This window comes from Rhinoraja longicauda, unplaced genomic scaffold, assembly GCF_053455715.1.
Source record: "Rhinoraja longicauda isolate Sanriku21f unplaced genomic scaffold, sRhiLon1.1 Scf000798, whole genome shotgun sequence".
Lineage (NCBI taxonomy): Eukaryota > Metazoa > Chordata > Chondrichthyes > Rajiformes > Arhynchobatidae > Rhinoraja > Rhinoraja longicauda.
Window position 1 is genome coordinate 16,508 of NW_027602014.1, and position 16,796 is coordinate 33,303.

Below are 16,796 nucleotides of genomic sequence, written 5' to 3' on the forward strand. Positions count from 1 at the left end.
GGCGTAGATGCGGCGTAGACGGAGGAATTGGGAGTAGGGGATAGACTTTTTGCAGGGGACCGGGTGGGAAGAAATGTAGTCCAGATAGCTGTGCGAGTCGGTGGGTATATAGTAAATGTCAGTCACTAGTCTGTCTCCTGTGATGGAGATGGTGAGGTCCAGAAACAGGAGGGAGATGTCGGAGATAGTCCAGGTATATTTAAGTGAAGGAGAGATATCGGAGGTCCTTCCTTCCCGCTGCTGTGAGACTGCACAACCAGCACTGCTCCCAACAGACCAGTCAACAGTAACAGTTAAGGAATACACAGTAAACTGATCACAATTTATACGTCTTTATTTTTATTTATAATGAATGTCTCCTGTTATCCACTTTGCTGCTGTAACACTGTAAATTTCCACGGTGTGGGACAATTAAATGAATTTATTTATTATCATTATTATTATTATTATTATCATCACAGGCGGCAGTCTAGGAATTTTATGGTCATTGATTCCCGGAACAGACTTGTTTAACATCTAAAAGAACCGAGGTGATTTAACTATATTCCCGGTGCTGGTGAAGGATTGATAGAATTTCTTAATTACTGACACGGAGCGGAACCGGAGCAGATTCTCAGCCACTGGTTTTCATCCCAGATCTCGAAGAAAGGATAAAGTTTCTCCGTGAATTTATTCCCAGTGAAGGTGTGGAGATGGGACTTGGTGTCCGCGTCGTAAAATGAAACTGTCCCGGACTCGTAACTGAGATAAACTCCCACCCTCCCGGGGATGGGCTGGACGGGGAGAGGGAATAGAGGGGAGGTGACTGCAGCAAACGCGTCATCCAACCGTAAGATGCTCCAGACTCCAGTCTCCGGGGTCGGTGTGATCTCTCCCAGCCTCTCCACAGACTCTGCGGCGACTCCCAGACTCCAGCCCCGACTCCCCGCCACCTCCACCTCCCAGTAATGTCTTCCCGATGTGAATCCCTCCGATCCCAGCACACACCCCAAGCCTGTAAACCTCTTCCCGGTGTCAGGGAGACTCCTCCGGGTCCCGGTCCATCTCACCCTCTTCCGATCCTCAGACACCTCGAGCTGCGCATGCGCTGTTTCCACATCCAGGGTGACGGAGACTGGGGGGAGAAGCAGAGAATCAGAGAGTCCCCGGGGGTCGGGGGGAGACTCGGGCAGCGCGGCCCCGGGACCGGGGGAGAGGCCGCTCGGCCTCAGGCACAGACGGGCGGACAACTGAAACCTTGCCCGGAGTTTTCTTTCCCCCTCCCCCTACCACGTAAGATGGACAACAGAAATCCTTCCCGGATTTTTTCTTCTGAGGTAGAGGCGAGAGTTGTGGTATGTCGTGGGCAAGCAGATGCAATTGGGAGAGAGGAGGTAGGAGAAATGGTGGTTGGATGGGTGTGCGGGCGTGATATTGAGTGCTTTTGCTTATGGTGGTGAAAATGCTGGCTCGATTGGTGGGGCAGTTGAGGAGTTAAATGTTTACTGGAGGTAATTAAAAATGAGGAAAGATGTGACTGTGCTTGAGAGAGTGCAAAGGAGATTCACCGGGATGTTGCCTCCATTGGAGGACTTGAATAATGCTGATTTGGAGACCTGGGAGAACTTTACAGGTTTACGAGAGACAGAGAGGGGGTAGTTGGTCAGATTCAGTTCCCCATCTTAATGGTATCGAAAACAAGGTTATTGGTTTAAAGTGAGAGGATGGAGTTTTAAAGAAGACGAGACCAAGTGGACCCATTGGGCCCAAACCTCTACTGCATTGGTGCAACACCCTCTCCCCCCCCTCCCCTCCCCTCCCCTCCTCCAACCCCTCTCCAACCCTCCATCACCCCACTCCCTCCACCCACCCTCCCCTCTCCCCGCTTCTCCTCCCCCCTACTCCATCCCCTCAACCCCCCTTATCCTCCCTGCTCCCCCCTCGCTCCCTCCCTAGGACATAGTTTTAAACTTTAAAATGTGAATAACTTAAAAAATATAACACTGATTTCAATGAAACTCCTTCCATTAGCACCAAAGGGACAATGGTGAGTAAGGTGGCACTATCGTGTACCGTTTTGGCTGTAGTTCAGGAACAAACAAACAAACAAACAAACAAGCAAGAGTTTTAGTATATAGATGTGAGGGATAAATCTCTTGCACAGAGAGTAGTTGATACCTGGAACATGCTCCCGTTGTAGGAGGTGGCACCTATTGTCTATACAATTCCACTCTGCGAAAAGGGTTCTGACTGTCAACCCTGTCTATGCCTCTCATAATTTAAAATAATTCTATCAGTTTCCCCTCAGCCTTTGACACTGAGGCTTTGAAACAAGCAAATGTATCCGACCTCTCCTAATAGCTAATGCCCTCTAATCCAGGCAGCATTCTGGTAAACCTCTTCTGCACATTTCCCAAGGCATCCACATTCTTCCTGCAAAGGGACGACCAGAACTGCACAAAATACTCCAAATTATTCCTAAGTCCTGCAAGGCTTAAACATAATTTCCTGACTCTTAGTGTATGTTACTACAGAGTCTGTGGGTTACTCAGGTAAATATATTCACTGTGCCTAAAGATTATCAAATCCAGTTTACAGTGGGAACGTAAATTGAGGAGGTTGTGCCCACAAACGGGAGTTTTTTCTTGTGAATGTGTTTAACGGTATCTATGTCAGGCCGATGAAACTGCGTGCTTTTCCGAGACTAGATCTTGTTAGGAGGAGGAGGAGGGGGAGTTCAACGAGATCTGGGTGTCCTAGTGCATCAGTCAATGAAAGGAAGCATGCAGGTACAGCAGGCAGTGAAGAAAGCCAATGGAATGTTAGCCTTCGTAACAAGAGGAGTTGAGTATAGGAGCAAAGAGGTCCTTCTACAGTTGTACCGGGCCCTGGTGAGACCGCACCTGGAGTACTGTGTGCAGTTTTGGTCTCCAAATTTGAGGAAGGATATTCTTGCTATGGAGGGCGTGCAGCGTAGGTTCACTAGGTTAATTCCCGGAATGGCGGGACTGTCGTATGCTGAAAGGCTGGAGCGATTGGGCTTGTAGACACTGGAATTTAGAAGGATGAGGGGGGATCTTATTGAAACATATAAGATAATTAGGGGATTGGACACATTAGAGGCAGGAAACATGTTCCCAATGTTGGGGGAGTCCAGAACAAGGGGCCACAGTTTAAGAATAAGGGGTAGGCCATTTAGAACGGAGACGAGGAAGAACTTTTTCAGTCAGAGAGTGGTGAAGGTGTGGAATTCTCTGCCTCAGAAGGCAGTGGAGGCCAGTTCGTTGGATGCTTTCAAGAGAGAGCTGGATAGAGCTCTTAAGGATAGCGGAGTGAAGGGGTATGGGGAGAAGGCAGGAACGGGGTACTGATTGAGAGTGATCAGCCATCATCGCATTGAATGGCGGTGCTGGCTCGAAGGGCTGAATGGCCTACTCCTGCACCTATTGTTTATTGTCTATTGTCTATTGTTAGGCAGGGCCTATGGCACAGATCTCCACAGGACGTCCTCGTATCCTCATGACAATACAGCTCGTTCGTTGTTCATTATAATTTAATTCTGTTACTTCCAATTTCCTGACTACCCTGGTAGAATTCAAACTCATAGATCAGCATGTTTTTGCAGTGTGGGTGGGTCGGGATGCATTGGTTCATCCAACAGCCTGGTTACTTGTTGTATCTGCCTAACCTGTGATCTAGTAGTGGGTGACTCCATTGTCCGAGGTACGGACAGTAGATTCTGTGGCGGCAGGCGGGACTCGTGGATGGTCTGTTGCCTCCCTGGTGCCAGGATTAAAGACATCACGGAGCGGCTTCAGAACATCCTGGCGAGGGAAGGTGATCAACTGGACGTAGTTGTGCACGTGGGCACGAACGACGTGGGGAGGAAGAGGAGGGAGATACTGCAACGTGAGTTTAGAGAGTTAGGAAGAAGACTGAGAAATAGGACATCGAAGGTGGTTGTCTCTGGACTGCTACCTGTACCTCGTGCTGGTGAGGGCAGGAACAGATAGATCGGGGATATGAATGTATGGCTGAGGGGCTGGTGCAGGGAGCAGGGATCAGGGATTTAGATTTCTAGGCCACTGGGATCTCTTCTGGGGTAGGGGTGACCTGTACAAAAGGGACGGGTTACACCTTAACAGCCGGGGGATCAACATACTGGCAGGCAGGTTTGCTAGTGCTACAAGTGTGGCTTTAAACTAAGTGGTGGGGGGGGAGGGGTTGACAAACTGGGAATATGAAGATGGAGTTAAAGGGGAAGCGAATAGAGGAGAAATTGCAAAGGAATCTCGAATGAATGGGAAGGGAAGTTCGAGAAGGGATAAGAGAGTAAGGTCAGGGCCAATTGTGACCGGTGTGAGAGAGGAGGTGAATACCGAAATTAAAGTGTTGTATTTAAATGCGCGAAGTACAAAAAATGAAGTGGATGAGCCTGAGGCTTAGTTAGACATTGGCAAGTATGATGTTGTGGGAATCACTGAGACATGGCTACAAGAGGGCCAGGGCTGGGAACTGAATATTCAGGGGTACACAACATATAGAAAAGACAGACAGGTGGGCAGAGGGGGTGGGGTCGCTCTGTTGGTGAGGAATGATATTCACTCCCTTGCAAGGGTTGACATAGAATCAGGAGATGTAGAATCAATATGGATAGAAAAGAGGAATTGTAAGGGTAAAAATACCCTAATGGGAGTTATCTACAGGCCCCCAAACAGTAGCCTCGACATAGGGTGCAAGTTGAATCAGTACCTAAAATTGGCATGTTGCAAATGTAATGCTACAGTGGTTATGGGAGATTTTAACATGCAGGTAGACTGGGAAAATCAGGTTGGTAATGGACCCCAGGAAAGAGAGTTTGTGGAGTGTCTCCGAGATGGATTCTTAGAACAGCTTGTAATGGAGCCTACTCGGGAGAAGGCAATTCTGGATTTAGTGTTGTGTAATGAACCTGATCTGATAAGGGGACTCGAGGTAAAAGAGCCATTAGGAGGCAGTGATCACAATATGATAATTTTACTCTACAAATTGAGAGGGAGATGGGAAAATCGGAAGTGTCAGTGTTACAGTATAGCAAAGGGGATTACAGAGGCATGAGGCAGGAGCTGGCCAGAATTGACTGGAAGGAGGCCCTAGCAGGAAAGACAGTGGAACAGCAATGGCAGGTATTCCTGGGAATAATGCAGAAGTTGCAGGATCAATTTATCCCAAAGAGGAGGAAAGATTCTAAGGGGAGTAAGAGGCACCCGTGGCTGACAAGGGAAGTCAAGGACAGCATAAAAATAAAAGAGAAGAAGTACAACAAAACAAAGAAGAGTGGGAAGCCAGAGGATTGGGACTCTTTTAAAGAGCAACAGAAGATGACTAAGAAGGCAATACGGGGAGAAAAGTTGAGGTACGAGGGTAAACTACCCAATAACATAAAGGAGGATACTAAAAGCATTTTTAGGTATGTAAAGAGGAAAAAAATAGTCAAGGCAAATGTGGGTCCCTTGAAGACAGAAGCAGGGGAATTTATTATGGGGAACAAGGAAATGGCAGACGAGTTGAACCGGTACTTTGGATCTGTCTTCACTAAGGAAGATACAAGCAATCTCCCAGATGTTCTAGTGGCCAGAGATCCTAGGGTGACGGAGGAACTGAAGGAAATCCATATTAGGCAGGAAATGGTGTTGGGTAGACTGATGGGACTGAAGGCTGATAAATCCCCAGGGCCTGATGGTCTGCATCCCAGAGTACTTAAGGAGGTGGCGCTAGAAATTGTAGACACATTGGTGATCATTTTCTAATGTTCTATAGATTCAGGATCGGTTCCTGTGGATTGGAAGGGTAGCTAATGTTGTCCCACTTTTTAAGAAAGGAGGGAGAGAGAAAACGGGAAATTATAGACCAGTTCGTCTTACATCAGTGGTGGGGAAGATGCTGGAGTAAATTATAAAAGACAAAATTGCGGAGCATTTGGATAGCAGTAACAGGATCGTTCTGAGTCAACATGGATTTACGAAGGGGAAATCATGGTTGTCTAATCTTCTGGAATTCTTTGAGGATATAACGAGGAAAATGGACAGGGGAGAGCCGGTGGATATGTACCTTGACTTTCAGAAAGCCTTTGACAAGGTTCCACATAGGAGATTAGTGGGCAAAATTAGAGCACAAGGTATTGGAGGTAGGGTACTAACATGGATAGAAAATTGGTTGACAGAAAGAAAGCAAAGAGTGGGGATAAATGGGTCCCTTTCAGAATGGCACGCAGTAACTAGTGGGGTACCACAAGGCTCGGTGCTGGGACCGCAGCTATTTACAATATACATTAATGACTTGGATGAAGGGATTAAAAGTACTATTAGCAAATTTGCAGATGATACAAAGCCGGGTGGTAGTGTGAAATGTAAGGAAGATGCTATGAGGTTGCAGGGTGACTTGGACAGGTTGTGTGAGTGGGCGGATACATGGCAGATGCAGTTTAATGTGGATGAGTGTGAGGTTATCCACTTTGGTGGTAAGAATAGTGAGGCAGAGTATTATCTGAATGGTGTCATGTTAGAAAAAGGGGACGTACAACGAGATCTGGGTGTCCTAGTGCATCATTCACTGAAAGGAAGCATGCAGGTACAGCAGGCAGTGAAGAAAGCCAATGGAATGTTGGCCTGGAGATGAGTATAGGAGCAAAGAGGTCCTTCTGCAGTTGTACAGGGCCCGAGTGAGACCGCACCTGGAGTATTGTGTGCTGTTTTGGTCTCCAAATTTGATGAAGGATATTCTTGCTATTGTGGGCGTGCAGCGTATGTTTATTAGGTTAATTCCCGGAATGGCGGGACTGTCATATGTTCAAAGACTGGAGCGACGAGGCTTATATACACTGGAATTTAGAAGGATGAAAGGGGATCTTATCGAAACTTATAAAATTATTAAGGGGTTGGACACGATAGAGGCAGGAAACATGTTCCCGATGTTGGGGGAGTCCAGAACAAGGGGCCACAGTTTAAGAATAAGGGGTAGGCCATTTCGAACTGAGATGAGGAAAAACATTTTCAGTAAGAGAATCGTGAATCTATGGAATTCTCTGCCTCAGAAGGCAGTGGAGGCCAATTCTCTGAATGCATTCAAGAGAGAGCTAGATAGAGCTCTTAGGATAGCGGAGTCAGGGGGTATGGGGAGAAGGCAGGAACGGGGTACTGATTGAGAATGATCAGCCATGATCACATTGAATGGCGGTGCTCGCTCGAAGGGCCGAATGGCCTCCTCCTGCACCTATTGTCTATTGTCTATCATGCTCCTGTGTTGCATGTGTTCCAGGATCTAACATCTCCAGCTGACCATGTGTGCGTGAGGCTTCTCAGTCAGTGGGTTGGTGCATGAATGAAACACCAATTACCGTTCAGTGCTTTATCCTGACCAATCTTTGCATCACATAAAAACATTAATGTGTCCCACAAACCAAGTGAAATAAGTCCATATGTTTTACCTTGTTTAATGGAGTCAAACGTTTCTATCAGCACTGCCTTCAACAAAAAGAGGTGGTTGAATTTTTCAGCCGTTATGGCACCATCTGTCACTGACAATGATTTCACCTCATCACTAATCCTGCAAATATTAAATAGCTGATTACAAATTGTGCATTGATGTTTATGAGGAAATATGTTTCATGCAGAGTTTCAGTGAAGAACATGCCCTACCTTCGCTTGCGAACAGCTTCCTCCTGAAATAAATAAAACACAAGACTGAATTGACCCAGACGGAACTACTGAGAGCGCGAATTTCACCCAGATTATTATGTGTTAAAAATTCCCATTTGTCCAATCTCACCCCCACTGACACACAGAGAAGAATAATGATATTGCAGAAATAGAACCGATGTAGGAAGTATAAAAATTATTCTGAAAATTACACGATGCTGACAGGATAGTCTGGACAGGTTGTACTTTTTCAGTCAGAGAGTTGTGAGTCTGTGGAATTCTCTGCCTCAGATGGCAGTGGAGGCCAATTCTCTGGATGTTTTCAAGAGAGCTAGACAGAGCTCTTAAGGATTGCAGAGTCAGGGGGTATGGGGAGAAGGCAGGAACGGGGTACTGATTGAGAATGATCAGCCATGATCACATTGAATGGAGTTGCTGGCTCGAAGGGCTGTATGGTCTGCTTCTGCACTTGTTGTCTCTTGTCTATTGAATATGATGTTCGTGATGTGTAGGAAGGATCTGCAGATGCATAGACAATAGACAACATAGTTTAATTTGTTTCAAATATATCAGACGGCATTTTGTGACGGTGCACATTTATAGAAGCAAATTTAAGTCGACTGCCTTACCATTAGAAATTTCACGCTGTCTTTTTGTTCCATCCGTTCCTGTAAACGCAGGAGTTCCTCCTGGATAGAATTTAAATTCTCTTGAATCTCCCGAAGATTTTTCTCCATTAGATTTAGAATCCGCTCCTCATCTTCGCGTACATCTTTGAGGAAGTACTTTTCTTTCTCAGTGATAATCTGGTGCAGTTCAGCAAACTGGGATGTGACATGGTACTGAAGGCTGTGTGACTCTTCCTGTCAAATGAATGCTGAAGATTAACATAATATATTTCTGTTTTGTGTTTGTTTACTGAATAAGTGACTATATAGCCCATCAGCGTCCGGTTCTCAGAATTATCTAATCAATCAAATTCTCTCACATTTTCCTGAAACAAATGGGACAACGGAAGGATATAGGTGGAGACAGGAAGACAGAGGGAGATCTGGGAAGGGGGAGGGGAAGAGAGGGACAGGGGAATTATCTAAAGTTGGAGAAGTCAATGTTCATACCACTGGGCTGCAGGCTGCCCAGGCGAAATTTCACAAAATTTCAGCTATTTTTTCCGCTGCTCCAGATGGCAACCTATTTACATCGGCGAAACCATATAACCATATAACAATTACAGCACGGAAACAGGCCCGTTCGGCCCTACCAGTCCACGCCGACCACTTTCTCTGACCTAATCTCATCTACCTGCTCTCAGACCATAACCCTCCAATCCCCTCCCATCCATATACCTATCCAATTTACTCTTAAATAATAAAATCGAGCCGGCCTCCACCACTTCCACCGGAAGCTCATTCCACACAGCCACCACCCTCTGAGTAAAGAAGTTACCCCTCATGTTACCCCTAAACTTTTGTCCCTTAATTCTGAAGTTATGTCCCCTTGTTGGAATCTTCCCCACTCTCAAAGGGAAAAGCCTACCCACGTCAACTCTGTCCATCCCTCTTAAAATTTTTAAAACCTCTATCAAACTCAGGCTCGGCGATCGCTTCGATTCAACACCTGCGCTCGGTCCGAGTTAACCAATCTGATCTCCCGATGGCTGAGCACTTCAACTCCCCCTCCCAGTCTGACCTTTCTGTCATGGGCCTCCTCCAGTGCCATAGTGAGGCCCACCGGAAATTTGAGGAACAGCACCTCATATTTCGCCTGGGCAGCCTGCAGCCCAGTGGTATAAACATTGACTTCCCCAACTTTAGATAGTTCCTCTGTCCCTCTCTTCCCCTCCCCCTTCCCAAATCTCCCTCTATCTTCCTGTCTCCACCTATATCCTTCCTTTGTCCCGCCGCCCTGACATCAGTCTGAAGAAGGGTCTTGACCCGAAACGTCACCCATTCCTTCTCTCCTGAGATGCTGCCTGACCTGCTGAGTTACTCCAGCATTTTGTGAATAAATACTTCCTTACATAATCGGTGATTATTCAAAGTCTAAGGCGGTTCGCAGAGCTACCACAGTAATCCATTATATCAAATATTCGCCCGCACATCACTTTTCCCGAGACTCTAATTCGGAATGAGGATCTCGACCAGAAACGTCACCCATTCCTAAACACCAGAGATGCTGCCTGACCCACCGAGTTGCTCCAGTTTATTGCGCCCATTCATTCATGCGCTACCCTTATGCATAAAATGGGGGACAAACTACACAACACCAGAAACTCCGCACAGAGTGGACAAGGTCCCACATAGGAGATTAGTGGGCAAAATTAGAGCACATGGTATTGGGGGTAGGGTACTGACATGGATAGAAAATTGGTTGACAGGCAGAAAGCAAAGAGTGGGGATAAATGGGTCCTTTTCAGAATGGCAGGCAGTGACTAGTGTGGTACCGCAAGGCTCGGTGCTGGGACCGCAGCTATTTACAATATACATTCATGACTTGGATGAAGGGATTAAAAGTACCATTAGCAAATTTGCAGATGAGACAAAGCTGCGTGGTAGTGTGAACTGTGAGGAAGATGCTATGAGGTTGCAGGATGACTTGGACAGGTTGTGTGAGTGGGCGGGTGCATGGCAGATGCAGTTTAATGTGGATAAGTGTGAGACTTTGGTGGTAAGAATAGGAAGGCAGATTATTGTCTGAATGGTTATTGTCTGAATGGTGTCAAGTTAGGAAAAGGGGACGTACAACGAGATCTGGGTGTCCTAGTGCATCAGTCACTGAGAGGAAGCATGCAGGTACAGCAGGCAGTGAAGAAAGCCAATGGAATGTTGGCCTTCATAACAAGAGGAGTTGAGTATAGGAGCAAAGTGGATCTTCCGCAGTTGTACAGGGCCCTAGTGAGACCGCACCTGGAGTATGGTGTGCAGTTTTGGTCTCCAAATTTGAGGAAGGATATTCTTGCTATTGAGGGCGTCCAGCGTAGGTTTACTGGGTTAATTCCCGGAATGGCGGGACTGTCGTATGTTGAAAGACTGGAGCGACTAGGCTTGTATACACTGGATGAGAGGGGATCTTATCGAAACATATAAGATTATTAAGGGGTTGGACACATTAGAGGCAGGAAACATGGTCCCAATGTTGGGGGAGTCTAGAATCAGGGGCCACAGTTTAAGAATAAGGGGTAGGCCACTTAGAACGGAGATGAGGAAAATCATTTTCTGTCAGAGTTGTGAATCTGTGGAATTCTATGCCTCAGAAGGCAGTGGAGGCCAATTCTCTGAATGTATTCAAGAGAGAGCTAGATAGAGTTCTAAATGATAGCAGAGTTATGGGGTATGGAACGGGGTACTGATTGTGAATGATCAGCCATGATCACATTGGAGGGCGGTGCTGGCTCGATGGGCCTCCTGCACCTATTGTCTATTATCTATTACAGCAGCAAATTTATCCAGTCTATCCCTTATGCATTAAATGGGGGAAAAACTACACAATACCAGAAACTCCGCACAGAGTGGCCTTACCCGAACTCCGGAAATCTTCCCCTTCTGCAGCCGCTCCATTTCCTCCAACTCTGACTTCTTTTTGGTGAGAGATTGTACGGAAGATTTAACCTGATCCTGGGATCAGAGAGCAAAGGGGGTTAGACAATGACGAATCAAGCAGGTGAACGAGTGGCCATAGTGAGTTTTATTTTACCTTGCGCATTTCAACAGCTTCCCGAAGCGGCATGAAGTTGTGAGACTTGTGTTCCTGCGCGTCTCTGCAGATCAAGCAGATCAGTTTCTGATCAGTTTCGCAAAACAGCTTCAGTTCTTCATCGTGTTCCTCGCAGCGAAGTTTACTTTCTTTGCGAGGCGGATTCAGGCTCAGTGTTCGAGCTTTCTCAGCCAGTCTCGCCAAGGCCCGACTCACCCTGAGGGTGCGGTCTACAAACTGCTCTCTACATTCCGGGCAGGAGTTTCTCGCCTCCCGGTCCCAACTCTGCGTGATGCAGGAGCGGCAGAAGTAGTGGCCGCACTCCAGTGCCACCGGATCGGTGAAGAAATCCAGGCAGATGGGACAAACTGCCTCCTCGGTCCAACTCTCGACCTGGTCTTTCGCAGCCATCTTTACTCCGGCACTTCCTGGTTCAAAATGGGAGTGTCCACTGCGCACGCTGCCGTCTGAGGAATGAATGTTATTTGTAGACAATAGTCTACAAATAAGAAATAAGAAAAGGTAAATAAGAAAAAATGTCAAGCTTTATAATTATTTACTGGGTATGAATTGGGACCCCATTGGAGTAAAACGTAAGTTTAATGTTCATGGTTAGTAAAAATATTTAAGAATTTAAATCCTGATTTTAATGCTAAATCTGAGTGAGGCATTGTTCTTTAGTGCTGGGGGAGGGAATGGTGGGAGGCAGAGGGATTAAAGACATTTCAGGTCAGCAAGGGTTACAGAGGAATGTCAGAAGACTGAGGTCATGGGTAAGGAGGTTACCCACAAAACCACTACTAGCAGTAAATAGCGGCTTTAATAGCCTGATATTTGTAGCATTGTCTGTTTGTCATAAAAATATTATGACAAGACTGTAATTTTGTAAGGTGGTATCTGATTAAAATATCTCTAATTTTATTGGTTTGCTTTTTTTAAACATATTTTCCTCCATGTTTTAACCTGATATTTACTAAGACAAATAAATATCATTAAAAATATAATGTTTTCCTTTTTAGTTTTAGTTTTGGCAGTCTAATTTTATGTTACTTCAATGCAAATTCGCACATTTTTCTTAGAGGTTCCCGTAGTTCATTACCGTATTTCCCGTAGTTCATTATACGCTCAATATAGTTAAAACAATCATCAGTCAAGATTTTGAAAACATTTGGTATATATGTGTACTTTGTGATTACTGAAACTAATACAAATTAACAGTTTAAAAAACTGCATACATGAATAAATATTATTGCTTACATGCATTTCTTAATATGTATATTAAAAAATTGTAACAAAATGTGTATGTAACAATAAAAACGTATGTGTACATTTTGTTCATGTCTTGCGGCGCTCAAACATCTCATATCATATCATATATATACAATACAATACAATACAATACAATACAATACAATATATCTTTATTGTCATTGTACCCAGGGGTACAACGAGATTGGGAATGCGCCTCCCATACGATGCAATAATTTTGGTAATTTAGACAGCAGCAACCCAACGAAACGAAACAGATTTGGACAGGGTAAAGTGCAAGTTGATCTATGCGTTGTGGCCATCCGGCTCAGCAGGACCGGTTCATAGCAGCTATGGCCCTGGGGATGAAGCTGTTCCTGAGTCTGGAGGTGCGCGCATAGAAGGCCTTGTATCGTCTGCCCGATGGAAGGAGTTCGAACAGACTGTTGCAGGGGTGTGAAGAGTCTTTGTGGATGCTGGTGGCTTTTCTGAGGCATCGTGTGTTGTAGATGCCCTCCAAGTCTGGTAGCTGTGTTCCGATGGCCCTCTGAGCTCTATGGACTACCCGCTGTAGAGCTTTCCTTTCTGCCTCCGTGCAGCTGAGGTACCTGAAGAAAGGAAAGCTCTACAGCGGGTGTGAAGAGGGAGTATAGCATGGGGCTCAGAACACAGCCCTGTGGTGTGCCGGTACTCAGGGTGATAGTGGAGGACAGCTGCCTTCGGCCGGAAACAGGCCTTTTGGCCCACCAATTCCGTGCCGCCCAGCGATCCCCGCACACTAACAGTATCCTACACCCACTAGGGACAATTTTTACATTTACCTAGCCAATTAACCTACATACCTGTACGTCTTTGGAGTGTGGGAGGAAACCGAAGATCTCGGAGAAAACCCACGCAGGTCACGGGGAGAACATACAAACTTCTTACAGTGCAGCACCCGTAGTCAGGATCGAACCCGAGTCTCCGGCGCTGCATTCACTGTAAAGCAGCAACTCTACCGCTGCGCTACCGTGCCGCATCTGAACTTTATCGTATGTGGCTCTTACAATAAGCAATAGACAATAGGTGCAGGAGGAGGCCACTCGGCCCTTTGAGCCAGCACCGTCATTCATTGTGATCATGGCTGATTATCCACAATCAATAACCCGTGCCTGCCTTCTCCCCATATCCCATGATGCCACTAGCCCCTGGAGCTCTATCTAACTCTTTCTTAAATCCATCCAGTGATTTGGCTTCCACTGCCCTCTATTTCAGTTTCCATCTGAAGTTGCTTTAGGAAAGAAGCGACCTGCCGGCAGAATTTTTACACCTCCTTTTTCAGGAGATGTCAGTGTCAAGTCTAGGTGGCCCTTCGGCCCATCGAGTCAAGGCTAATCATTAACCATCCGTTTACATTAATACTGCACCGCGACTCCAAGACGGGCCTCACTGGTCAATAGACAATAGACAATAGGTGCAGGAGGAGGCCATTCGGCCCTTCGAGCCAAGAGGCAGAGAATTCCACAGATTCACAACACTCTGACTGGAAAAGTTTTTCTTCATCTCAGTTCTAAATGGCCTACCCCTTATTCTTATACTGTGGCCCCTTGTTCTGGAATCCCCCAACATTGGGAACATGTTTCCTGCCTCTAACGTGTCCAACCCCTTAAGGATCTTATACGTTTCGATAAGATCTCCTCTCATCCTTCTAAATTCCAGTGTATACAAGCCTAGTCGCTCCAGTCTTTCAACATATGATAGTCCCGCCATTCCGGGAATTAACCTAGTAAATCTACGCTGCATGCCCTCAATAGCTAGAATATGGAGCACACAGTACTCCAGGTGCGGTCTCACTATGGCCCTGTACAACTGCAGAAGGACCTCTTTGCTCCTATGCTCAACTCCTCTTGTTATGAAGGCCAACATTCCATTGGCTTTCTTCACTGCCTGCTGTACCTGCATGCTTCCTTTCAGTGACTGATGCACTAGGACACTCAGATCTCGTTGTACGTCACCTGTTCCTAACTTGACACCATTCAGATAATACTCTGCCTTCCTATTCTTACCACCAAAGTGGATAACATCACACTTATCCACATTAAAATGCATCTGCCATGCATCCGCCCACTCACACAACCTGTCCAAGTAACCCTGCAACCTCATAGCATCTTCCTCACAGTTCACACTACCACCCAGCTTTGTATCATCGTCAAATAAACTTCCGCAAGCTGAACTCTGTTTCACCTACCTCGCTCTCATCCTCCCTCTCTGAAATAATGTCCGCCTCTCCCTTCGTTGACCTCCACAGCCCCTCTGACCTCACTGACTACTACAACCGCACTCTCTCCTCCTGCCTCGACCAGCTTGCACCTATAAAAACCAAAACAGTTTCCTTCACCCACTCTGCTCCCTGGTTTACCCCTGAACTCCGCGTGATGAAAACTCATGCCCGTCAACTTGAAAGACTCCGCAACAAAACAGGTCTCACAATTCACTCCCAAGCCTACAAAGACCACATACAGCACTATAAAGATGCCCTCTCCCATGCCCACTCCACCTACTACTCTCAAATAATTCACTCTGGCTCCGGAAACCCCAAAACACTCTTCTCTACAATAAACAAACTCCTCAGCCCCCTGGACACCATCTCCCAATCATTCACAGTTGACAAATGCACCACTTTCCTTTCATTCTTCCAAAGCAAAATAGACAGCATCGACAGCACCTTAACCACCAACGCACCTGCTCCCCCTCAAACCACCTGCCCCCCCTTATCCTGTCAGCCCCTGCCTCAGTTCTCCCCAATCTCCACCACCGACCTCTCTGACCTCTTCACAGGAATAAAAACTGCCACCTGCTTTCTGGACCCCATCCCCTCCAGCTTTGTCAAGGCCTGCCTTCCTGCTCTCTCTCCACTTATCACTGCAACAATAAACTCCTCCCTGTCCACTGGCATCGTCCCGCCATCCCTCAAAATCGCTGCTGTCACCCCCATTCTGAAAAAACCTGGTCTCAACCCTGACATCCCAAACAACTTCAGACCAATCTCCAACCTACCATTTCTGTCCAAAGTTTTGGAACGTGCTGTAGCTTCCCAACTCAAATACCACCTCTCTACCAATAACCTGTATGAAACTTTCCAATCTGGATTCCGCTCCAACCACTGTACTGAAACTGCGCTCCTCAAAATCACAAACGACATTCTCCTCTCCTCCGACGCTGGCAACCTCAACATCCTCATCCTACTTGACCTCAGCGCCGCCTTTGACACCATTAATCACTCCATTCTCCTCACCCGACTTGAATCCTCCTTTCACATCACCGGCACAGCCCTATCCTGGTTCAAATCTTACCTCTCTGACAGGCACCAGTTCATCTCCATTAACAACTGTAAATCCCCCACCGCTCCCCTCCCCCAAGGTGTCCCCCAAGGCTCAGTCCTTGGCCCCCTCCTCTTCATCCTCTACCTGTTCCCCCTTTGTCAATTAATCCGCCGTCATGGTCTCAACTTCCACTGCTTCGCCGATGATATCCAGCTCCTCATCTCCACCAAGTCAATCTCCCCCACCACACACTCTACACTGACAAACTGCATCACTGAAATAAAATCTTGGCTTCAAAAAATTTCCTCAAACTCAACTGCAGCAAATCTGAAATCATCATCATTGGTCCAAAAACGCTCACCAAATCCACCCAAAACTTCATCCTCAATATTGATGGTCTCCCAGTATCCACCTCCCCTCACATCCGGAATCTTGGAATCATCTTTGATCAAACCCTCTCCTTCGACAAACACATCAAACACATCACAAAGACAGCCTTCTTCCACCACAAAAACATTGCCCGTCTCCGTCCATCCCTCTCCTTCACAGCTGCAGAAACCCTCATCCACGCCTTCATCACCTCCCGTCTGGACTACTGCAACAGCCTCCTCTATGGCTCACCCTCAAAAATCATCAGTAAACTTCAATACATTCAAAACTCCGCTGCCCGTCTCCTCACCCACTCCCCGATCCGTAACCATATCACCCCCGTCCTTTACAAACTCCACTGGCTCCCCATCCCCCAGAGAATCCAATACAAAATCCTCCTCATGAACTACAAAGCCCTCCATAACCTGGCCCCATCCTACCTGACTGACCTCCTCCTCAGGCACACTCCCACCTGCACCCTCCGCTCTGCTGCTGCCAATCTCCTGTCCGCCCCCTATCAGGACCAAAC

The 16,796-nt window shown here is 46.6% G+C and overlaps 1 protein-coding gene across 1 annotated transcript; it reads right to left on the minus strand.

The window, feature by feature from the left end:
* Positions 1-335: 335 nt before the first annotated feature.
* Positions 336-11,759, minus strand: LOC144591287 (zinc-binding protein A33-like). The gene is made up of 6 exons (XM_078395544.1): positions 11,349-11,759; positions 11,174-11,269; positions 8,285-8,518; positions 7,656-7,678; positions 7,445-7,563; positions 336-1,114 (listed from the first exon to the last, which is right to left on the minus strand). The coding sequence occupies exons 1-6, from the start codon at positions 11,757-11,759 to the stop codon at positions 582-584; spliced, it is 1,416 nt and encodes a 471-aa protein (XP_078251670.1). The 3' UTR covers positions 336-581.
* Positions 11,760-16,796: the final 5,037 nt, after the last annotated feature.